This window comes from Pomacea canaliculata, linkage group LG3, assembly GCF_003073045.1.
Source record: "Pomacea canaliculata isolate SZHN2017 linkage group LG3, ASM307304v1, whole genome shotgun sequence".
NCBI lineage: Eukaryota > Metazoa > Mollusca > Gastropoda > Architaenioglossa > Ampullariidae > Pomacea > Pomacea canaliculata.
In genome coordinates, this window is record NC_037592.1 from 3377505 (window position 1) to 3403102 (window position 25598).

Genomic DNA, 25598 nt, shown 5'->3' on the forward strand with positions numbered 1-25598 from the left:
AGGAAACTATTCAGGCAACAGTGTTTTACAAAGTCAAGAAGGCAACCCTCCTCCCCCTCACACCCACACCCACCTCCATTCAGTCACTGGGTAACTCTCTCAACTCATGTACCCGCATTATATATAAGCGCAGGATGATTGCCCGCAGACTCCCTACCCGGACAACCACTTCCATTACGGGGACCTACTCGGTTTATTCTACCCCTGACAATTAGAAAACCGTCAAATAAAGAATAAAGTTCTTATTTCTGACAAATCTTAAACACGTTTTAGTATATGTTTCCGGTTTTGACAAACATGGGACATTGAAAGACAGTTCAATAGGATTTGATTTATGTGACAAGTATGTCAGAAAAACTGACTGACGACTTGAATACCACTGTCACTTGACACTAACACAGTTTAAACAGCGTGAGATAGAAATGTAATAAACGGAGAAAGTTCTTTCTTTATTTTTAAATCAATATTAACAATTTAGTAGCCATATAACATATAAAAGTATTGAAACAAGATAAATAAACTTTCTCTCTCTCTTTCGTGGAATAATACTGTAATAACAATTTTAGGGATAATAATAACAACAATAATAATAATTGTCATTATCATCAAAGAGCGAGTACATACGCTACAAAAATCTTTACTCCTCACGAAAGTCAACGAGACCCACAGGTGGGGCACATTCTCACCTGCGTCCCCTTCCACATTTGCCTGGTCACGTGAATAACCTTGATTGCCTGTCGCTGAGGATGGCGCGGGGAAGCGCTCCCAGATATAGGGTTGAGGTTAGGGGCCCTGACCTGACTATCCACAACTTCAATGACCCGGCTACCTCCGGACCTAACAGAATCATCAACCGCTTCGCAGTCCAGTTCCGGTTGACAAACAGGTCTGGCACTTTCTCTGTGACCTGCCTTGTCACCAGGGCCAAGCGTGACACCCGATGACACCACAGAGCTAGACTCTTTGTCGAGGTCTGTCACCGCTGTCGTTCTGTGGCTTGAGGTCAAAGGCTGCTCTGATGACGTCGCAGGGGCGGCCCTCAGCGGGTCACCTGACGTCACAGAGCCAGGCGAGTGGTCAGCAGTCCTTCCAGACTTCAGCTGCACGTCCTGAGACATCTCACTGACTGGTGCGACATCTTGCTCATCGCCCACATCTACGACTTCTATTGTCTTCTCACAGTTGTTCTCTACCAGAAGCGAGTCCATTTCTTCAGATTCTCTGTTGTTCTCGTGCTTGGGTTTTCATGTCGCTTCTTACAAAACCGTTTGATGTAGACAAGCAAACAGGTCAATGAAATCCCCATAAAAAGACCCAAGAATGTAAATATGACACGTTGCTCCGTCAAAGAATGGGTCGTCTCCTGTAACAATGGAGAAGATGTATTAGTGTCAGGTCCCTTCTCGTGAGGCTGACTTCTATTGGCACTGTCAGCACTTGTCCCTCTTTCCTTTTCTTCGGGATTCAGGTTTACCTGAACCGTGATGAAGACCTTGTCCTCACCTGTGATATACACAACACTACCACACCGTGTGGGGACTTTGATGCATGCATCCAAACTTAAGATGTGTTCATTCTTTGCGGCGTAGTAAATGTGAGAAAAGTTCAGTGCTGCTATATCCGGATGATCTGATGAACAGGTTTCTCTATCACCTGCTACAAACTTCTCTGAGATGTTAACGCTTCCATAGACAAGTGTAGGATTCTGTAAAGCTGGTAAATTCCAGGTGCCATGGACCCGAAGAACAGGGGTAAAATTTACAGAGAAACCGTCGACACTTTCGTTCTTTTTGATCGTCGATGGCCCGCCAACATAGAAAGATTGAGATTCTTTTCTTTTCTCATCTCTGAGTCTGTAGGATGTGGTACACGTGTACAGTCCATGTGAGTTCTCGGTCAAAGGGAAGGTCAATATTAAAAAGGAACTGGAAGCATTCCGTTCAAAAAGTTGTCCTGAAGCATTGTAAGAGGTCGGGAACATACCCAAAGGAAAGATCTTTGTAATGTTCCTGGCGTGAGACACTAACGAGACTGTGGGAGAAGTTGTTTCTCCTCGAGAACGAAATTTCAAGTTGATAAAGTTCATTCCATTGAAGAGAGGTTGGCACTTTACAGGTCAAGTTCATGAGTTGTGTTTCCATCATGCTCATCGGAACAGGTGAATGCTGGGGGATTGTCATACTTGCAACGTATGCTGCAAGAAAAATAACTGCTGGGTTCATGGTTTCGAACTAGTGTCTCCTGCCTCCAAAGTCCTCAAAATGTTCTCCAGCAACAACGGAACTGAAACAAAGACCAAATGCAGGTTAGTAGATTGTAATGAGTATAATATCAAAATGTTTATGGGGTTGAAAAACTATTTTGTGAAAGTCGTTCGAGTGATTAAACAATAATCAGAAGCGGGAAAAAATTCCCATACAGGAAAAATGAATCTGAAGAGTGTAATAAAGTGAATCTGAAAAGTAAATATTCCAACATTCCTGAATGTGCCATTTTCACTGGCACCTGACCAAATACAGATCCTAGTTACACCACATGCACTCTAGTGAACCTGGTAGGAAATCTTGTGATGTCCCAACTATATGGGTGTCACGGAGTATAACATCTGTTTCTGTCTTGGAAAGTTCTAGCAAGTCTATAAGTCTGCAAGTTCTGTAGAGACTACTTGTGTCACAGAGTTGTCTGAGTTTCCTGGGCTTCCACAGTCTTCCCTAGTGTGTATCATGTCTGTGAAACAGAATGCTGGGACTAAATATGAGGAATTATGGGTATTCCCGGTGCCCACTACTGACAGAAGCGAGTATTCCTCCACCTGTAACGACCTTTCTATGACGTCACAGCTATGGCTGCCATTCAGATTTGTGTGCTCGGAAATAAAATTGAAGAAAGGTAAATAGCTCATCTGTTCTGTCAGTAGCGTAGTTCTTATAACTAAATAGGCTTGTGTATGTATTAAAAGTCGAACAATTAAAACAAATAAACAAATAAGTTGTGTGTGTGTATTCTTTGGTTGGCAAGATGCTGTAAAGTTGCTGATAAGAGGTGATGCCACATGGGAAGTAACTGCATTTTTCTTTTCGATAGCAACGAGCGCTTATGTCCCTTGACACGACACTACCGCTCACCCATCACCTCCATCCCTCACCACCCTTCCCCCCAAAAAAAAAAAAATCTACTTTAATAAGTGAACACTTGTCTATAAATAATCTTCGATGTTTCTTGTCTGTCTGTGTGTGTATACAAATATTTATATTTTGCACATAAAAATATATTTAAAGTGACATAGTTATAAAAAATGTTCAATAAAATGTACTCAAATATATATAAAAATACTCACCCTACCCTGATGAAATTCCCACGAAGACACGTGCAGTATATTTCTTGTAATAAACTTATTTACTTGTGTACAAGCCCCGAGCCCGAGGCTATACTTGACATTCACCCAAGAAGTAATGTAAAGACCTCACTCGGGCATGTAGCTGTGTGCATCCTAGGTGGGCACTTGACAGTCACACACCAGATATCTCGCCAAGTGCTGTGTGGACTGAAAGGTAAAACGACGGGTATTTTATATACACACGTAACCTGATTCAGTTCGGCATTTCCCGCTCTCGTTGTCACTGTCGTCAGTTGTCGGGTACAAGGCCAACGTCATTCGTCGTCAAGACGACGAGAACTCAAGTTTACATGCGTAATGAAACGACGACTCGTGTATCTTAAACTTCCACAAACTTTCTCAAAACCAAGATAGGTAAAAGATCATCAAAAGGAAAATAAAGAAATAGATGTTTACAGTTTCCTTTAACCCACTCAGCCGAAACCACGACTCGCGTAAAGTGTGTGTTTTATTATCATTATTATTTCAGGCATTTAATGAATATGAGGTTCTACTTCCTTTAGCACAAATTAAAATATCAGTTACACTAGTGTATTTATGTACAAATTAATTTCCGTTAATTCCGTTTTATCAATCTATTGTCGCTGGGTAAGTGAACTAGTTTCCGCGTGGTTTTCATGTCGAAAACAACATTTGCCGAGACTTTCACTACCAATAAATAACATCAACCAGAAACAGGGACACGCTCGACTGGTAGCAGACTAGCTGGGACTTTGGGAGAATTCAGAACATTCAGTCCCCAACCGCTAGATAAACAGATAAACGCCTACGTGCAACTGAAAATTAACGTCAGGAATTTATCTTCTAAAAATAGACACTCAAGGTCTGACGGTGTGGCTTTGAAAGACTTTGTTTTTAATGGGAGAGGAGTGTCACATAGCCTCTCAATCGTTTCCTCTACCGGGTCTACCCCAACTTAGTCGGGTACAAAATCAACAGCTGCGTGGACTTTGTGAATGAAACAACTCTAATTACTTTCTTTAGGGAGGGTGTGTGTATGTGTGAGAGAGAGAGAGTGTGAGCACGGGTACGTGTGTGCGTTTGAGTGCGTGTGTGGGGTGGGGTGGCTGACTCCCTGCCGAGATAACCCGATAGGAAGACTAGGCTTTGCTGTCATTATACTAGGGATTGCGTGGTTACGTTTATTCCTCGTTATTACCATCAACATCTTCCCGTGGTGAAGACCTAAGAGCGAAAGAAGAATCAACAGAGTGATGGTTGTCAGCACTACCAGCGCGTGGACCCAGTGGACTGTTGTACTAACCCTCGTGAAAAGTATTTATTTCTGTTTCAACATGCAGCGCGAATGTACCCGATTTAGCGATTCACAAATAATATTTGTGAGTGAACAGAGATGTCTATATGTGTGATCTTCTGAGTCGGACAATAAAAGCTTCCTGCGCTGGGTAAGGATTTAAGTACACTTTGTGTTTTTACTTCAGTGCAAAATAATAAGTCAGAAAGTTATATGAATGTCATCATTTTGTTCTAGTTAATTTCCTGTAGTTAAACTTTTAATTCAGTTAAGTAAGCCCAACTGGGAGTGTTTATTTTATTGGTGACGGTACAAACATTATTAGTAATTGTTTTTAGGCGTTTTTCACGATTTTCTCATAAACTGAAAATTATTTTGTAGGTCAGTGTAATGTCTGTGGTTAGCAGTCGAGTCCAAGTTGTCACACTGACCTCCACACCGTCACCAGCAAACACTTTCTAGTTGTAGACAGCCAACAGGCAGCAGGCAGGAGCAGGAGGCAGCAGGCAGGAGGCAGGAGCAGGAGCAGCAGGCAGCAGGCAGCAGGCAGGAGGAAGGAGGCAGAAGCCCAAACAACGCAGGGGAGGAAGCAGGTCCGACGCAGGAGGTGAGGTAGTCTGTTAACAGGGTCTCCAAAGGTTAGAAGCGCCCTCGTAGCTAAACCCCGGGAGGCAAAACGGGAAAATGAGGTCTGAACAAGGTCGCCATCACTGAAGTACAGCAGTGTTCTAAAGTAGTTTATCGCGAGGAGACGGAAGCTGTCACAGACACAATGGCAGGGCAGACTTCATGATGAAAACACCCGACACATACCCACGGACCCAGTGTCAACACATACAGCATACCCCACCGGGGGTCGTATAAAAGCTGCTCGACTTCTCTCCTTGTCTGTTACTTGTAAAGACATTCTTTTCTTCCTTCCTTATAACTCATTCAACCCTCATTTCTAACTGAGCAAGAATAAACCAAGTATAATGATCACACTAAACTATTTACATAAAAAGAAATACGTACATTCACCGTAATTTATCAACAGATTTGAGCTTTATTGATACTGTTAAAAATCGTATAATAATTATCAAAAGTACAACATGTAAAAAATAATTTACCTCGATTAGGTAGCAAGGCTCCATTCGGAGTCCGCGGCGTAACAGTCGTTTGCGTTCGATGATCGGAGCTCCGAATGTACGACTATACCACAACTCGCACTCTCATGGGTGAACGTAGTAGTTACTTTCTCTAGCACATTCCTTAACCCTTATATTCTCATGCACACTGCATGTGTGCCCTTGTGTAGAGAACAGAATATCACAGATGGATCCATGACACTGCTCCATAGTCATAGCTTGCAGAGTCTATCTCGAGGACTAAGCTTTTTGATGTTTTGACAGTGGTCTTGAGGGGCCTGCAGCTGAGTGCGATGACCTCTGCAGTCCCATAAAAAATGCTTAATACTTCAAAAGCTTGGCATTTTTATTTAAACTCCAAGGAATAAATTATCACAAGAGCACCACAATTCCATAATGTTTTTGCATAACAATTAAAAATTTATTCACAAAATCCACATACATGCATATATACATACGTCCGAAGGATAGACAGATAAATGCACAAATAAACGAAGAGTTAAAAAAATGGGGCTAGCACGAGTTTTGACAACTGAGTTTTCTATTCTACTAGAAAAATAATATCTAGTTTCGTCAGGACAACATTTTAAGTTCACTTATGGAGAATAGGAACGAGATATATATATAACTTGCATCCTTATCTATCAATCAGACTTACTGACACAACCAGGCCCGCCGAGAGCCAGCACGGGCCCCGGGACAGACAACTACCACCACCTAGGAATTGTAATTGTAAATTATTCTCTAATTATACAATTCGATTGTCATTATCGACATTGTCTTCAATAATGTAATATAGACTGCAAACATTAGGACAAGTGCACGAGGATTTACACTACTACATGAACACTGACATTAAAGGATCAAACTTGTAGTTCCCCGCTCTATAGAAAACATCCCCAGAGTGAGGAATGTTAAGGAAACCTTTCTTTAGAAGAAGAGGAAAAGAAGAAAAAATAAATCCACCAAGACCAGGGCCCCCTTCACACCCGAGGGCCCGGTACACCAGAACCCCCCTGTCCCTCCCCCTCTTGTCAGGCCTGGACACAACACAATTTTCCTATGTTCAGTGGAATATGGTTTACAAACCTATGAACACTATTCTGAGGAGTTTTGGTGTCAGTTTGAAGTGGATTGTAAATATATTTTGTGTGGACTTTTGTGTCTAAAGCGTAGCATGTGGTAAACAGTCCTGTCCACCTTCACACCAGCCAGCAAGCTACAGTGTTCCTTCCATTCAGTTTAACAATCACAACTTGGTCTGTAAATAAACTTCACTTTCAGGTGTTGCTTTTTTTTCTTCTTCTTCCCATATGTGTTGATTATACGGGTAGTTTTTCCTGAAATACTGTAAACAAAACTGGCTGTGCGCCACCATATTATCTAAAATAAAAACGGTCAACACTTTAAAAAAAAGGCGTTTTTTATTTAAAGAAATAGATCACAGGAAGCGTACCTTAATTTAATTTCTCTAGGTTTCTAAGTGTCAAATAAAAAATATTGACTGCTCTGAAAACCAGTTTTTGAAGCAGCGCCTGCATACGTTACATACACACATCCAGGTGGGTGCACAGACAGGCAAACAGATATACAGAGGACACGAAAAGACCAGAGTATTACCAGATACTATTTTGCTATCACGAGAAAAGTAACTTCATCTACTAATAACAAATATCGACATTTAAGTAAATAATTTTGGCTAAGAAAAATGCACAGCCAAAGTGACAGCAGCAGAAACATTTGATTATCTTCTCTTAACGTCGATAAATTTTGTAACTTTACCTGTTTTCAGGTTTTTGCTTACAACAGGGCAGAGATTTAAACTCCCATCTTTCTCTCTTTTCTTGTCACAATACTTTTGTAATAACCAATTAAATATATTTGAAAACAACAGTTTATATATATATTCATGTGTCATAAATATATTTAATTGTATGCGCACCTACTGACGCACAGAAAAATAGATGCATAGACAAATATGTATATAATATATATACATCATATATTGTATGAACTTATTTTAAGATAATGTAATAAACAAAAAATATTGTTTCAAATATAGTTTAGTTCCATGTCACTCGTGTAAAACATTTTAGACAACTGCCAATGCGCACATTTGATCGTGTAACTTAACCCTGTGGTTGAGTACAGTTTGGTATAATCTGTTGGTTCCATAGTGTGTCCTGGGGTATGACAGCTCTTTTTTATTCTCGACCATTCTCGACCTATTTCATAAAATCCTTCCTGTCACCTTGTTACAGAATGAATGTGCTCAAAACCAATTTCAACAGACATGCCTGCCACCACTCGTCTACCTGCCCTCGCCGACGACTTATTCAAGTTATTTGATGTTCGTGTCTTATATCTTGAGATCGAGATTCAAAGATTGGTTTCCTTCTTGGCCACAGAGCCTACGTCCCTGTTGAATACGCCTATATCATTAAAATTCTCGCTTGCTTGTTCTGAATGACTATTTCTGTCATTACCCCTCATAGGAAAGAAGCTCAACGCGCTCTTGACCACGTGGTCGTCTACGATCCCTGGACTCTCCTTCAACATTAGTCATTTCCAAATGCTGAGACTGTCCCCAGATGTTATTGTTAGATGTTAACGGGTCGCTAGTTTGTCCCTGACCACTAGACACCGTCTGACCACTACCTTGAGCTTGAGCATTGGACAGCGACTGGTTACTAGACTGTCCCTGACCACTAACATTGTCTGATCACTAGGTTGTGTTTGGCCATTAGTCGCCATCTGACCAGTAGCTTGAGCTTGGCCATTAGTCGCCATCTGACCAGTAGGTTGTGCTTGGCCATTAGTCGCCATCTGACCAGTAGCTTGAGCTTGGCCATTAGTCGCCATCTGACCAGTAGGTTGTGCTTGGACATTAGTCGCCATCTGACCACTAGGTTGTGCTTGGCCATTAGTCGCCATCTGACCAGTAGGTTGTGCTTGGACATTAGTCGCCATCTGACCAGTAGGTTGTGCTTGGCCGTTAGACACCGACTGGTTGCTAGATTGTCCCTGATCACCAAACATAGCACTGATCACTAGATTGCTCCTGACCATTAGATACCATCTGACCACTAGACTGTCCTTGACCATTAGATACCACCTGATTACTAGACTGTCCCAGACGATTCGACATCACCGGGCCATCAGAAGTACGTCCATACTGTCTGAATCCTGCTGAATGGGAACACGTGAATAATGTGGACGTCTCTTACTTACCTTATGAAACATAAACTCAAACGACAGTAATAGCAAACACAGATTGAAAGTAATAACGAGACAAAAATTAAAGGAATAAGTAGATGTAAGGGATAACTGTTACATTCAGGACATGCCGAAACTGCCATTGTGTGTGGTAGTATTTTCTTTGATGTTACTCTCAGTACCGATCACTTTCTTTGATGGATCAGTGTTAGAATTTAAGAAGACTAAGGCTTCAACAAGTTTAAGGTCTTTTTCGATTTCCACATTAGCTGTATATTTAACACTGCGGCAACTAGAGCCATTGATGATGCACACATCCATCTTAATTATGTGTTCCTTCTTATTACTGTCATAAAAGTAAGACAAATTATGAGCCAGTACATCAGGATGAACATCACAAGGCTTCCCTTCTTGTATGCAAATTATCCAGCAAGGCTTGGAATCTTTCGTTGCAGAATTCTGTAATATGTCTTCTTTAAGCTCAAGTTTTTGCAAAGGTAGATGGGGTAGATACCAAGTCCACTGCTCTCTAAAAGCAGGAGTAAAGTACCCCGAGAATCCGATAGAGATTATATTTTCCTTGATTGTTGATGGCTCTCCAATAAAAATGTCTAGGGATTCTGTTTCCTTTTTATTCCCAGTAATGTATTTGAACGTGATCATGCATATATACTGTCCATGTGTGTCGTCATCCAAAACAAAGCTAGCATTTAAAAATGAACTGGAAGCATCATGTTCAATAACTTGTCCTGTAGCATTGAACAGGGTGGGGACGTCTCCCAAAACAAGTTCTGGAAAATATTGGTCACGTGCCTTATTGACCAGACTGCGGAGATACCCGCTTTCTGTTCGTCGGAAAATTTCAAGACTAAGAATGTTTTTCTCTCGATACCCGAGTGGGACGTTGCAGGTCAGCGTTGTATATTGCACAAGAGGCTTTGTCACGTGTCTCGGCTGCTCTGAATGTTGACCAGACGCCATGATAGCTCCACACGTCACTAATAACACAAGTTCAGGAAGTGATGTCATGGCTCTGACGCAGTTTTCACTTTTACGTTTGTTCGGATTCCTCGAGTGTGAAGTTCAAAGGTCGAGCATCTTTTGACCACGCTGCTTAAATATGTAAACAAGACAGCAACAGTCGGTCTGAAAAAAAACCACACATAAAAGCAAATGTAAAATAATTCAGCAGGTGGCAACAGATTAAATATTTGGATTTCTTTTTCTGCTTGTATGTACCTAGCGGCTGTGCAGATATAATGACATATAGCAATGTTAAGAAGGGTTAAAGTATGCAGAGTTCGTCCCCCTGAGGTTATAGTTCATCTTCAACGTTTGTCTGAGGAAGGCACTTTCTCTTTTATTATGAACATTGTGGCGCGCCACATGAACGAGCGAGATATTTTGCAAATAAAAACTGCCACACATCAAACTTCAGTGAAAACGAAATTTTGGTAGAAAAAAAACGAAAGTTGAAAATCTTCCTTCTCTCCCTTTACTGCTGGCCTTGTGGTTATAATGACTAGCAAGGAGTTATAAACACACATAAGTAAATAATTAATAAGTAAGGGTAATCAAAGTGGTGTCAGGATGCCTCTTTTATTATTCCTAGCGTTTGACAAACTTCAGTGGCCAACAGCTGTAAATGTTTTTGTTTACAGCGGATAAGTACTGTTGTAGTCCCTTACCCGGCTCTACTTATGCCGAAAAGAACACAAAATCAACAGGCAAACCCTTGTTGTAAAGAAAGAAATACATTTTTCTATTATACATGTAAGGCATATTTATAAGCAGCATAAGAACATAAACAGATCGGTTAATACCGGTATACATTTAGATTAGAGGCGAGCCGACACACACACTCACCGGAAGAGAATTCTCCCTCCATGTGTGTGGGGGTCAAAGGTAAATGTAAAGGTACACGTGTCTTTTAATGCTTTTTAGAAACTGAAAAAATCTGCGATCGCGGCTGTCGAAAGGGGTTTGGAAAAAAAATGAATGTCAGTTTTAAACATTTCTGCCAATATATAGCAGGTGTGTCTGCCGTCCTCACTCACCTGAGTGCAGGTGTAAATGTCAAGGTTTTAGTGAACCGCGAAAACCACCTTGCTCATTTAGCTTCAAGACTTTGTTTTATAATTAACACAATTAAATCAATCGTGACACGATGTCTTGTGTACTTACTTGGCTTTAGAAAATTACTCCCGGGGCCTCTTGGCGCTGACAAAAATATTTCGGGGTCTAGCTGGAATCGCAGTAAATCGAAGACCATCAAGCCGGCTTCCTTCCCGACAACCGCTGCACACGATCCTTAATAACAATTAAAAAATAGGACAAACCGGAGCTTGCGGGAATTCCTGCGTAGTCAAACGGAAATACCTGAAGTTAGAGATAAAATAAGGTCACGGAGGTTGTATTTTCTTTATCAATGGGGAGCTTTAGGCTTCATTGACAAAGCAGACGACACGGGAAAAAAGTTTTGATGCAAGCACACAACTATAGGAGGGGGAGGGAGGGGAGGGTTACTGCAGTGGTTATCTCTCTTTGTCCCATAAACATGTTTTTACCATCCCCGTTACCAGGTACCGCGAAAAGAAAAGACAACAATCGCATAGTTTGTTGGTCTCTTTGTTAATTTATAGGCAAATATTCAAGAAATCTTACAATAGGTGCACACACTGCTTGTGATACTCCTCACAATTCTCTTCCCCACCCCGTGAAAAGCACTCACATAAATCAGATGTAGAAGCCTTTATTTAGTGCTATACCTTACAGACATCAAAGAACTGAGCTTCCAGGAGGGTCTATCTGAAGGTAGCTTACAAGGACTATATATTCTTAAACTAGAGTCAAATCTCCCTACTATGCCACCTACCGGGACCGAGCAAAAGTGGCATAGTAGCGAGAGTGGCATAATACGGAGGGTTCGTAAAAACGGCTTTATTTGCTCAAGTTACCCGTCAGTCCAAAGCTCTCAAGAATCGTCGGCTTCGCTAGCTGTCTCCTCTCATTCTCCCCCTCACCTCTTCATCCTCCACCCCTCCCAACCACATCCGCACACCTGCATCCTGTCGCTAGTCGACCCCCTCCTGCTCTCCCTCTGTCACGTGACTGTCACCCGGCCAGCGACCACCCCCCTCCCCACATCGCCAGCCTCCACCCTCCCTGTGTGCGTGCTATGTTCCATCCACCTAACTGCAATGTCCCACACTACCATACAGTATAATAATCGAGCACTGCGCGGAATTTCACAACTTGTGCCTTAACAGTCACACAAAAAGTGGCATAGTAGCGAGAGTAGGTGGCATAGTAAATTTTTTTTTACATTGAATTTATAGTCGGGACCGAGCAAAAAAGCATAATACCGAGAGTGGCAGAGTAGCGGGGTGGCATAGTAGGGAGATTTGACTGTATTCTCATAAATCAGCCTTTCCCACTTCGCCAGCTACATGCACCAAACACACAGCTCAGATTTTGTTGTTGCTTTAAAAATATTTTATTTTCTTCCTTTAACTCAATAAAACTAAAGCGTGAATTAAGCACGTGTAGAATTATTTTTATTTAATGAACTGTGTGGATATAATGATACCTTTCATTCGCAGAATTACAAAGGTATTTTTTTTTCTCTTTTTTTTTTTTTTTTGTAAGAGGTCTTTTTGGGGAAAATCTGATTTTATTTTTTTGTGAAGATGACTGGGCAGTTGTTTCACAAACCAAACTCGGCAACCCATCTGTTTTGCTGCACTTGCTTCTCGCTCAGTGTTTGTATTCTTGATTGTTTGCAAGCTGTTCATTTACTGCTCTTTCTGTCTTGGTGTTCCAAAGTTTGTGAACTGCCTAATTTATTCTGTTGTTTTGACATTTAAATATTAAAACTATTGTTAATGTTGATATCTCTACATGTTACAAAAGTATATTAGCTCTCGTGTTTTAATTCTTCAAGTTCAGAGCCTCCAGGCCTTGTCATTCTCCACACTACTGACAGATTAGTGACTAGTCAAAGTTCCTGATGAGACTTCTATCCATTGTATCGGTTAGAGAAAAGCCTGCTGATGAAGAAGTAAGTAAAAGTACCAGAGCCCCCCAAATTGCCTGCTGGTGAAGATGAATTCTGACGCATTGAAGAATTTACTTTCGTCTACTCAAAATAAGATATGAATTCGAGACTGATATCAGTAGATGTTTGTTTTATTTACCAAACATTAGACAAGGTAAGGCGTTTAGTTTTAACGACTTAAACATGTTTACAAATAAATTTACAGATCTTTTTGATTACATCTCGTCCTCCCCAAAGCATAACAATCCATAACTGAATGTACAAAATGTTATCTAAACTCTGTGAAACATATTTCCCCAAAACAATTTATTAAAAACAGTCACAGTATATTTTTGTAAACAGCTCGTGACAGAACCAAACTGCATTTATTTTATATGCATAGTCAGCTTTTATATCAAGTCAAAACATGAATAAATAAATACACATCACTTTTATCTACGCGTTTAGCGTGAAAATTTTTTATATTAAACAATATCAAATTTGTAAACAGTTGTGATGAGCAGTTGCTATAAAGCACAAAGATGCATGAAGTTGAACATATGTAACAGCTATCAAAACAAATGTAATTACAAGCACGATGATCGCATAGTCAATGCAATTCAGCTATGAACGGTTTTAAACAATATTGAAACATTCTTGCAGTTTCGTACTCTCTGTCAACACCTGTAAATAAGAACAGTTGAAGAAAATGTGTACATCGCTGGACATGTGGAAAATGTGACAGATGAGAGACTATTTGGTAGATTTCTATTTCTATGCTCGGAGTACAGACTTTTTCACACCTACGGGAGATAACAGCATCGTTATTTACGAACTGCATTTATATCAACATCGCCTGATGCCGGTTGCTCACTAACCTGTAGGATATCTTCCTGAACTAATGTTAACCCAAGATCAGTCTGATGTGCACCAGAACCTATCTGATCACCTGCTGGTGAAAACGAATTCTGTTGTACCTCAGAACCAATCTGACCCCTTGTTGGTGAAGAATTCTGTTCGTCCCCTGAACCAATCTGACCACCTGCTGGTGAAGACGAATTCTGTTGGACCCCAGATCCAGTCTGACCACCTGTTGGTGAAGAGTTCTGTTGTGCACCAGAACCTCTCTGATCCCCTTCTGGGGAAGACAAATTCTGTTGGACCCCAGAACCAATCTGACCACCTGCTGGTGAAGACGAATTCTGTTGGACCCCTGAACCAATCTGACCCCCTGCTGGTGAAGAATTCTGTTGGACCCCAGAACCAATCTGACCCCCTGCTGGTGAAGACGAATTCTGTTGGACACCAGATCCAGTCTGACCACCTGCTGGTGAAGACGAATTCTGTTGGACCCCAGGACCAATCTGACCATCTGTTGGTGAAGAGTTCTGTTGTGCACCAGAACCTCTCTGATCACCTGCTGGTGAAGACGAATTCTGTTGGACCCCAGAACCAATCTGACCCCCTGCTGGTGAAGACGAATTCTGTTGGACCCCAGATCCAGTCTGACCACCTGCTGGTGAGAACGAATTCTGTTGGACCCCAGGACCAATCTGACCATCTGTTGGTGAAGAGTTCTGTTGTGCACCAGAACCTCTCTGACCACCTGCTGGTGAAGACGAATTCTGTTGGACCTCAGGACCAATCTGACCATCTGTTGGTGAAGAGTTCTGTTGTGCACCAGAACCTCTCTGACCACCTGCTGGTGAAGACGAATTCTGTTGGACCTCAGGACCAATCTGACCACCTGTTGGTGAAGAGTTCTGTTGTGCGCCAGAACCTCGCTGATCTCTTCCTGTTGAAGAACTATTGTGCTGATCCCCTACTGATAAAGAATCTTCCTGTTGACCCTGTAGTGAAGAACGCCTTTGTTCACTAAGTAGTGAAGTTTGTACACCAGACTGACCGTGCTCATCATCATTTGATTCCTGATTAATATTGATTGGGCTCCTCTCGTCCCCGTTCCTATTGTTCATGATATAGTCACGACGATTTCGACGACATTGCCGACAAAATATATTTTTTCTAAAAACAAATAATATAACTAAAAATAATATAACTAAAAATAATACTACTATTACTACTGACATCGTTATTTTAAATACAGTACAATCACAGTCTTGAAAAGAAGGTTCGATAGAATTCGTGGGCAGGGTACACGGCTCTCGTGAAAATGACCTCAGGGTGTACTCTATGTTAATTACATAGTTCGTGTACTGGGAGGGCTCATCCTCAAAAATGATAAAATCTAAAGTCACGACATCAGAAAAAGACAGATTAGAGTCCGCCACGACTGGAAATGTAAAGCAATGAGGCTTATCCTTTTCCAGTTTGCAGATGACTAGTTCCTGTCTACAGATTGTATTGTTTTGCATGTAACGACTAATAGTGACTGTGGACTTTCGTTCCATTTCCCGAAGTCGCCATTCTGCCTTCATCTTGTTTGCTGGCCTGACGTTTGCCCTGAAACCCCTCGACTCCGGGTTTACCGAAAGCCCGTCAATTTGTAGGTGAGTCCACTGTTCCTTTGTGCCTTTTCCCTCCGATGGCTCGTATGAGGTAACGCATGAATAATTTCCGTAAAGGTCTTCGGTTAAAAAAAAGGATGCCATTAAAAAGGATGAGGCTGCATCAGACTCATTAATTTTTCTCTCATAGCGAAACAGGGGAGGAACACCTTCGACTGAAATGTTATGATACTCTTCGCGAGGCACATCGAGCAAAAGGCGACGAGAGTGAGATTTAGTGATGTAAAAAAGCTTAAGTGAGAAGAGTTTTGTCAGGCCAAGATAAGGCGGGGGCTTACAAGTAAAATTTACATAATGAGTGGATGTTGTACTTATATTACTCGTTGCCAACACGCTAGGAAACGTTGCTAGGACAGCGATGATGGTCAAGAGTGTCATTGTCCTGCACCTCCTACTCTGAGGCCAGCGAAGGATGGATGAAATGTCTGAAAGAAACAAGAATGCACAGAACATCAAACATTTCATCATAGTTTAATACCGCAAGAGATTTGTTTTGACCTGTATAGCATTTTAAATGGACTTTTTTCTTCTGTTCTGTCGTTGTAAACTTTGCCAGGAAAATGTCACGTGACAAGCAACAGTTTTTATTCATACGACCACCCATCCACCCACACATACGTCAGCATACTTCAGCATATAAGTATTAACAAAGCTAATTACATTAGGAACATATCACCTATATCTAATTACATTATTAAAAGATCTAATACTTTTTAGCTAATGATATTAACATATCTAATGTCTTAACACATATCTTAATGTCTTTGGCCGGGGAGACCCATGTGCAGCTTTGGGTGGTGGATTGTATTGGCTATGATGAGACGATGGCTCTTTACAAACACTTGGGTGTATGTCAGTAGTGATAAAAGGCAAATGTTCCTCCTGTTTCTGCTCCCCTAGCAGCACAGAAAGCCTAAAAGACAAGAGTCCCAAAACTTTTCCCAAGATAGCCTTCAAAATTTCTGTTCTACCTCTTAATTGTGTTCTCCTTGTTTTCCAGTGGTCATTAGAGCTTAGGCCTGGACAAGGATTATGTTGTGAGACCTTGCAAGATGCGGATGAATATGAATCTGCTTGAAAAGGAGGTGGAGCTGATGTCGGCTGCCACAACTTCCTTGCGCAGAAAGTGGTCTGACCCTCAGTGCCAGAGATTGTGAACTTTATCCTCCTTGTTTTCACCATCAGGTTTTTATCAACTTAAAGGTGGGCTTAGTCCTATTAATTCTCAAATTAAGGAGGTTTTGAGAGATTTTCTAAATAACATGTGATTAAAGCCTAATCCCTGCACTGACAGGATATTTTGCCCAGAACCACAACAGCCTTAGCATAACTTCTAGACAGAGTTTGTAATGTAATCTAAAAGAAAGTGTGAAACTATCACCACAGAAGAAATTCTCCAGTTATATAATACAAAGTATGTACTTGTCATTGCATCAAACTGAACATTGATTTGTTGGTGGCAGTTCAGTTTAGGGGAAACATTTCCATCCCAAAAGCCTCTCTGTTCACACCCCTCACAGCCATGAATAACCAGAATAAGACTTGCTTTACAAAAACACGAACAGATGCATTGCAAATAAATTGCAGTTTAATTTGTACAATCTGAGAGCAGATAAAACATGGCAATTTAATTTGTATTATCTGACAGCTACCTTCGAGCAAAGTCTTAACATCTTCTGGCTTTTTCTCCCTACAATACAAACTGTCTGATAACATTAACATGATCTCTTTCTAAAGGACTACATATTGTCCCAAGAATAGGCCAAACTGTTTACAATTTGAGTGAAAAAGTGGCAGATCATCAGTGTTCACTTTTAGTCTGTGCTGCTACGGTAGTAAATATTTTTTAACACTTTCCTTAGGAGAGTATGTGCTTTAGAAATTTTGCATTTAATTTATTATTATTATTATTATTTTCGTTGCTAAAAAAGCACACCATCATCAAGACTAAACTGAATATGTGGGCTTAATGCTGCATTTTCTCATAAAAACATGAATCTAACTGCAAGCCAGAGCTAAAACATGACACATAACCGAGTAAAGTCATATGTGCATATAATTTTACATATTAATGCGACTCTGAACCACTGCAAGGAAGAGAACTCGCATAAATTTTCTTGTGGAGGAGTAGCTTCCCTTGAACTGACCGGTCGGTGAGAGAGACGTGTACATTGTACATTGTACAAGCTATAGTGACCTTCCCAGTAGTCATGACTACCGTCCTTCAATACTACAGACCTCACGATCGAAGACCGCGTTGTGTTTGGAAAGTTGATGACATCACCAAAAAAAAGTGAGAAATTATCATCAACCGGTATTTTTCTAACCCTGACTTCACTTGAATTACTTATCTTTAGGTAAATAAAACATGTAAACTGTAAATTTTTATTTGAAAAACTTACAAGTGTGTCGATCTCCCACTCACGGCGTGTACCTGGATCATTTAAAACCCGGCACTGTAAAGGTGTGAAAACCGAAAGGTGTGCCTGTTGTCACCACACAGGTGTCGGTGTTTGGCTTCCATACCTCGTGTACATCTGTGACCGGTTGTACACCCGAGGTAAATAATCCGTGTCGCACAATGGTTGGCGTACTTTCTGCGGCTGCAAGGAATTACTGTGGTCAGTGGATTGCCTGTAAATCCAACTTTATTTTGCGAGAATCTTTAAGCTACCAGGGCGGTGGCCACACCTGTCGTGAGGTGAATTTCCCGCTGAACTACCTAACACCACAGTCGAAGTCTTGCACGCTGGGAAAATCGGAAATGAATACAATGAATGGATTATTCAGTGGCGTAGGAATCTGAGGCAGCCACCCTCAAAAAAAAAAAAAATCTGAGAGGGTAAGAATACCGCACCTCCACCTCGCTGGGATTCTTCACAAAGTATAAAAAATAATAGAGGAACTGAGAGAGAGAGAAAGGACAATATGTACGAGGGTAAGAGAATAAGCATTTTTTTAAACATCTAGCCTTGATCTGAAGAATGGAAAAAACATTTCTACAAAATAAAGACATTAATCAAAGAATATATGGGATTTTGGCATACTGACTTGCAAACCTTCAATGTGATTAATATTATAAAGTTTCTCTCATTTCTTGTCATTGCGATGACTGGGTGGGTCATTTTTAATGAGGTTTTTTTTTTTTTTGTTAAATATTGCTTTGTCGTTTAACACTGAAGGTATATATTGTGATGTTACCATATGTACACGTGTGTGTGTGCGTGCACTCTCGCACCTCTTTTGTGTGTGTGTGTGTGTGTAATATGCGAGTGCGAATGTCGTTCGCTGTTTTCAGAAAGCGAATATCTGCAGGCCTGGTTACCATCGGTGGAATTACTAACTCACTTTACTGGAGAACAAATCAAGAAGTCTACTATAAAGGACTCAGTCAATAACTGTTGTTAATTTAAAAATCAACGCTTGGCACCTTTTGATGTTAATATTAAAAATTTAACTTTAAAAAATCAAATATTCAAAACTAGAAATATAAAAAGCATATTATTTACACAAATGCAGGATTTTTAAAATACAGAAGATACTGCCCATACATTTTCCCCATGCAATGGGACTTTCAGACACTTCAAAAGTTTGATGCTTTGACCCTTTGTCCAGTTAAGAACAAGCTTAACCAGCGTCTTTCTTTAGTTGTTTAGTTTTTAGGGAAAAGAACCCGCCATTCATCAATCATAACTTGTTCGTGGATGCAGGTTGGAAAGGAAGAAGGAGGGGATTAGGAAAAAAACAAGTATACAGCTCCCCTGTCCATGTATCATGGTTCAACAAACACAAACATGTATCATGGTTCAACCAACACAAACATGTATCATGGTTCAACAAACACAAACATGTATCATGGTTCAACAAACACAAACATGTATCATGGTTCAACAAACACAAACATGTATCATGGTTCAACAAACACAAACATGTATCATGGTTCAACAAACATAAACAACGCCCACTGTACTCCAGCAGCTCCAACAAGCACTCTACCTTCTACTACGTAGTAGTCTTTCATCAGATAGCCTCGAAACATTTGGGGAAGCGCCATCTGGCAGCATAAACATAAACACACCCTTAGGTCAATATGGTGTCTGTGAGGGTGCTTCCAGGAAAGGGATCCTGCTTTAGTTTGTTCGTAATAACACCGGAACAAAGAACCCAGAGCGCTGGAAATATAGTTCACTCGGGAAATTTTGTTTTATTTGAATATTTGATTATTTGTTTAGTCAGTCTTTTAGACGATTACCCCAGAATATGTCACACAGACTACGGTGTGGAGCGGAGAGGTCGTCCCGTAGCGAGTCACGTTCTCAGTGACGTCACAACGTAGAAGAGGACGGCGCGAGGCTGAGGTCAACGGAGTATAGTTCACAGTTATTTGAAGACGCACATGGCATCTGTGCCACGTGATGTACACCGATATAAACATCTCAGGCTGGGTTTTTCTCCCTGGTTTGTTTATTTGTCTGCTTTTCTCGAGCCGGCGACTTGATGACGCCACGACAAAGCTCCAGATGCTCGTTCACTCGTGTTGCGATCCGTTGACCTGGCGTGAGGACACGTGACGACCCCGCAGAGTTAATCGCCTTGGATGTTAAAGATCTAGTAGGGCGAAATTTATGTCTAATGACTGAATGAAGCTCACAGCAAGGTACACTTATCCAACGTTTGATTGAATGCTACTCCCACCTTAAGAAACACTATAAACATTCCCATTCACAGCAAGGGGTCAGACTCATGGTTCACATTTCCACAGATAACACCTAATTAACTAATGATAACAACTCTTCCATTGGCTGTAACAGAACCAACTATGTATCTCGAGAACGGATGAAGGATATTCATGCAGATTCTAAGAAATGGAACCTCTCACTGAGCTTTATTCAAACATGAAGGGAAACAATTTGCACCCCACGTGTCCTTTAAGCTCAGACCTTTGTTTTACTGTTTTGTTTACTTTGCTGACAGGCTTAGTGACGTCACGTAGCATATCCTGTCTGCTCATTGACCTGCCGTTGGGACAGTATGTGACACCGTGAGTCGTTCAGATGAATTTTTGTGTTTTATTACGAACTTAACGTCAATTACCGATGTTGACATTTGCCCTCGATACCAACTGCTGACGCACGTCCTCGCAGATGATTGGCTGTGGCATGATGTATGATGAGCTTAGTCCACCCGCGCGTGGAGACGCTGGCTGATGGCTGGCGGGTGTAAGCAAGATTCAAGGATCTCTAATGGCCCTCGGTGAATATCAGGGCGGTAAATATCAGAACAGCCTTCTTCCTCCTTCACTTTCTCGCACACCCCCATCACTCCTTCCTCTCCCCTACACACACCCCTCATCACCCGGGAGACGCAGCAGTTACAGCGCTTGTCTTCAAGACAGAGCCGAGTATGTGGAGTTCAAATCTCGTCTTGGGCGCGCCATTCTTTCACCGTCCTGACCGACTGCTTTTTCTCGCAATATACTTAAACACCAATTTAAATATTTCTATCTTTATTTTTGTGTATGTGATTGGGGTTGGGGGTTGTCAAAATATTACCTTCCAGATCTGCTGTACCCCTGTTGTTGACAACGAGTCCTTGCCCTCTTCCCTCTAGAGTACAGTAGTAGTCTCCCCTTACTCGCACTTCTTCCCTAAATTATCACGTTTTGCTGAAAACCTTTCTTCATCCACGAGTCCGTCCAGTGGACGTTTCCGTTGCTTTGACTTTCGGTGCCAGTTCCAGTTGGAACAATACCGCCAGATGTTTCCTACTTCCTGCAGGGTCAAGTGTCAGGGGGGAGGCGTTAGTAGAGGCGGCATGTACTAGCCACGCACGTACTTACACACTGTGCCACACGCCCACCTGCACCTCCAGGCTACACACGACCTTGCACACCCTCATTAACCCTCAAATTTTGTGGAGACCAGCAGGGGGGATCGAGAGAGCGGGAGGGAGAGAGAGAGGGCGGGTTTGAGATCAGCAGGTCCTGTTGTTTATGAGCGATTTGTGTGCAGCCATGTTGCTCATCACCTGCAAGCAAGAGCCAGGCGGCCTGCGTGAAGCATCACGGTATTGATAAACAAAACATGTTATTGACTTTGTCGTGATACCAGCTGACATGTCTCGCGCTGTCAGAGCCACATGACAGACATCGCACGTGCGGTTCCAGACTCTGTCACGAGATGATGTTGTTTACCAGAGACAAACAAATCAGCTTTATTGTTCGGTCCCCGCCCATTCCCACAGTAGCCGAGACTGTCGTGGGCTGTCAGGGGGGTAAACACTGATGGTGTCTGTGGGTGGCGACTGTGGTCGTCAACGCAAACATCCCAACGATGAGCGGAAGAGAGCAGCGATGACGATGATAATGGCAGAAGTGGCTTGAAAGACAACGTGTCATTCTCATCGTGATGTGAAGACGATACAAGTTGATCATACTCATCATCTTTCTATTACATCTTCTTCTTCTATGTGTTCAACAAGAAGCAATAAACTTGTTTACATTCAACTGATTCAAGTGGAATGCATCCACACGGCACTCTGTGTATCTAGAAATGCGAGTGGCCCACTGGCCTCAGAACTATTTCAAGAATCCCACACAGGACTACAGTGAGGGGCAAAGACGAGAGTAGGACCCCGCCTGGCAGGGTATCGTCTGACGGGTGGAGCTGGGAGGGTTAGCGAAAGTTCTAGGCTGGTACTACTGTGCACCCGTTGTGCGGAGGTCAAAGGATTTTCTTTATGGGCGCTGAGGATCGTAAATGACACCCTCCATACCTACCCTTCGACACGCTTGAAAGGGTTTTTGTTTATCAACAGGATCTCCTGCACAACCCTCCTTACTGCCACATTCATCGTCCTCTGTCATCATCATCGTCAGAATAATTATCATCATCAGCGGCAACAGATGTACTACTAACTTTGATATATAAGAATTAATAAAAAATGAATAAAAAGTGTGTGCACGTGCGTGTGTCCCTGTGTCTGTGTGTCGCGCACTTTTGTTGTTGTCAACTGATCGGCGACCGAGGCCCAGGGTGTGTCAGGGTGTGGTCACCAGGCTTCCTGTACTTAAAGACCTACCAGAGTAAAATATTTTACTGTTGCTAAATGATAAAGTTCGGCCCCTTCGGTGACATTTATTCTCTATTCACGAACAAACTTTCTCCATTCCTGAGATGCACGTCTTCAAACATTCACATTCTTACTTCCACAGAGCCAACTGACGATAACAGAATAAAATAATTTATTCATAAGCTGCACTTGAATGTTTAATAAAGAGCCACAGCTACTGATCACCTGATCAGTTTGTTTCTATTTTGTAACAAGAAGAGCAGAACTGATAGCCACGTTCTCACCTGTACATGACAGAAGTCACATTCGTGTTTGAGCATGACTATAAACAACATACTCTCAGGATAAACATCAGCCTTGATTACACACGTGATCAGACATGATGCCAGGCATTGGATCTCTCCCAGCATATTCACCTCAGACAATATATGCACACAAGACAGAAGGTTTACCCGGGGTACATGCACGTGCAGCACGTCTGACGAAAGGTTTACATGTCGTGCATGTGAAACAAAGAAGGAAGGTTTATATTTAAGTGCGAATGCACCTCAGACGGAAGGAATTAATTTTTTGCTCAGGAATACTCAGAATTAGTACTCAAGCGAGTCTTTAACGGACACGTGACTTCCGGACATGGTTTAATACATTGCTGTCAAAAGGCCAGACATACTGCATGTGTATCAACAGACTTTGAGAGAACCGATGGCTGGCGGGCCCACGATAATCTGTATATTCCATTGTTTGATATACAGACACACACAGAGGGCCTGTCCTTATCTTTATTCCTAATGAGGACAGAGAAAGCCCAAGAAGAAGAAAACAACGAAGGCGATGGTGATGACCTGTTTTTGTTTCTAGTACAACAGTGAAACCCTTAGACCGCGAACTTGTGTGACTGGACTACTGGCAGACGAATCCCCCCCCCCCCAGTTAAAGACTAAAACGAGGCTGGTGTGTAGAAAGCTTCCGGTTTAGTCACAGTCATTGTTTAGGCTGGCCGAGACTGACAGACTAAATCCACCTATACACGTGCATGCGTGGACACCCGTTGCCAAGCTGCATGGCGCACAGGCCGCTCTTGACTAAGACAGACTTAGTTTAGCTGAGTGTGCAGCTAGCGAATTCAGTGAAGTTCAGTGCGTCCGTCCCCAGCGGCGATGGTGTTGCTGCAAGTGTCCTACAACTGGGTTTTGCCAAGCGGCAGTGAACCGACACTCGCAGTTTCCAGAGGCTCACGCCGCCATGCTCAAGTCCAGTCACGTGGCTTGTCCTCACGCGCACGCCCTGACTTTTGCTCCACTAGGTCATGGCGTGACAGAGGCAGATCTCTCCACACGGCGAATTATTGTCCGAATAAGCCGTGTGGATTTTTTCCCCCCGGTCTTACTTTACAGATAAAGACTTCTACAGGCACGATTTATCACCGACAATTGGCAAGCAGGATTTTCTGGGGTTTTTTAGACTAGCGGACAATTAATTGCAGTTCAGAAAGAGAGAAGTGATTGACAACATCCGGATTTGAAAACTAACGGCTATCGCTGATTGTCTGAGCCCTGGGAGTGGAGCTGAGAGGCACAGGGGTCGAGCCTTGACACTGCAAAACAAATGTCTGTCGACCCACCGCTGGACGGTCCTGCAGGTAAGAGATGAGCTGTCATTGTGGGAGGGGCTGACAGGTACTTTAATGAGCTGACAAATGTCTGGTTTAGAGAGTTTGGTCAGGAGAATGAAAGCACTGCACCAACGCAAGTGTGTATGTGTGTGTGTGCATTCCATGTTCATTTATTTTCCTATTTCTGGGGACAGACATTACAAATAATTTGGGGTGTGTGGGTGAGATATAAAGTGATAATACAGAGTTGATGTTTTTATAAGTGTTTGCTTGTGTGTATTTCACTGATTTTTTATTCTCGTCTAGCCTCTGTTCGCCCTCCCTCTCTCTAAAGGATATATGACTGGAATGTATAGGTGGATGGGGTGGGTAGGTGTGAGATAGAGACAGAAAACTACAGCTGACTGCCGGCAATAAACAGGTCCAGCAAGAAGCTCCAGTAAATCCATCCCACTGCTGGGCTGCACAAACATCGGTCACCAGGGGTCAACAGTCAGTTGATCCTGCGTGGAATGTCTGGGGCAGGTTTGTGGGAGATGTTTTCACTGTCTGCACCCCAGGGTTTATCCTCCAGGGCAGACACCTCGCCATAGTGGCAGGAGTGTTCGTGCCTTTCATTTGACAAATGTGACAGGCGGATGTTGGCTTTGCCGGGTAGCTTCTGTGAAGTGGCTGTCAAATACGTGCTTGTGTTTTTACCCTCCACAGATTTTAGTAAGTGTTGTGCGAGGAGACTTTGATCTTTACAAAGATAAGAAAGTCCCTGCGTACCCAGCGGGCGCCATCTTATTTTAAACATGATTTAAAGACGGTTTTTCAGTCTGCATTAATCTGTATTGTGTGACAGGTAGAGCTTAAAAAAACTTTGCACTTGCTGGAAACGGAGAAGAAGAGAGATCACTGCAAAAAAAAAAAAAAAGTGTAACTGAATGAAGAGAAAAACAAAATTAACTGTGCTGTATTATTTTACTCATTCATTCGTTCTCTCTATATTTTGGTGGTTCCCCCCCCCCTTCTCGCTGTACAACAAGTAGGATTATCTTATCCCTAGGACACTCGACTAACCACTCTCCTCGTCACAACAAGTTTCTGGGAATCCACATATAGAGTAGTTCGACATCTGCAAACACATGGAGTGATTTATGGTACAGACACCCTGACTGTTTATCAACAGCAAACAACAACAAGCTGGTTAGCATATAGGGCAACAGAAGCTACACCTGAAAAATATGACAATCTCGCTGGGTAGATTCTAACATTAGGGTGGCTAGTTTGTCAGAGGTGAGATGTAACAACACACGGGACAAGTAAAGTAGAACTATTCATCATATGTAGTATTTAGACACTGTGAACCCA

At 42.1% G+C, this 25598-nt stretch overlaps 3 protein-coding genes across 4 annotated transcripts; 1 reads left to right on the forward strand and 2 right to left on the reverse strand.

The window, feature by feature from the left end:
• Window positions 1-79: 79 nt before the first annotated feature.
• On the reverse strand, window positions 80-3504 carry LOC112560859. Its single transcript, XM_025232952.1, has 2 exons — window positions 3338-3504; window positions 80-2283 (listed from the first exon to the last, which is right to left on the reverse strand). Exon 2 carries the CDS (start codon window positions 2084-2086, stop codon window positions 1190-1192), a length of 897 nt encoding a protein of 298 aa, XP_025088737.1. The 5' UTR covers window positions 2087-2283; window positions 3338-3504; the 3' UTR covers window positions 80-1189.
• Window positions 3505-9019: 5515 nt separating this feature from the next.
• Window positions 9020-11900, reverse strand: LOC112560607. Of its 2 annotated transcripts, none has more exons than XM_025232541.1 (2): window positions 11180-11900; window positions 9020-10141 (listed from the first exon to the last, which is right to left on the reverse strand). In XM_025232541.1, exon 2 carries the CDS (start codon window positions 10022-10024, stop codon window positions 9116-9118), a length of 909 nt encoding a protein of 302 aa, XP_025088326.1. In that variant the 5' UTR covers window positions 10025-10141; window positions 11180-11900; the 3' UTR covers window positions 9020-9115. The 2 variants fall into 2 exon arrangements, with proteins under 2 accessions (XP_025088326.1, XP_025088327.1); XM_025232542.1 differs by lacking the exon at window positions 11180-11900 and adding an exon at window positions 10862-10888.
• Window positions 11901-13932: 2032 nt separating this feature from the next.
• Window positions 13933-14910, forward strand: LOC112558677. The gene has a single exon (XM_025229260.1). It carries the CDS (start codon window positions 13933-13935, stop codon window positions 14908-14910), a length of 978 nt encoding a protein of 325 aa, XP_025085045.1.
• The last annotated feature ends 10688 nt before the right edge of the window (window positions 14911-25598 follow it).

Excerpts from the sequence above, each read along its gene's own strand:
- LOC112560859 (XM_025232952.1), bottom strand. The coding sequence starts at position 2,086 with ATGAACTTTATCAACTTGAAATTTCGTTCTCGAGGAGAAACAACTTCT.
- LOC112560607 (XM_025232541.1), bottom strand. The coding sequence starts at position 10,024 with ATGACATCACTTCCTGAACTTGTGTTATTAGTGACGTGTGGAGCTATC.
- LOC112558677 (XM_025229260.1), top strand. The coding sequence starts at position 13,933 with ATGTTAACCCAAGATCAGTCTGATGTGCACCAGAACCTATCTGATCAC.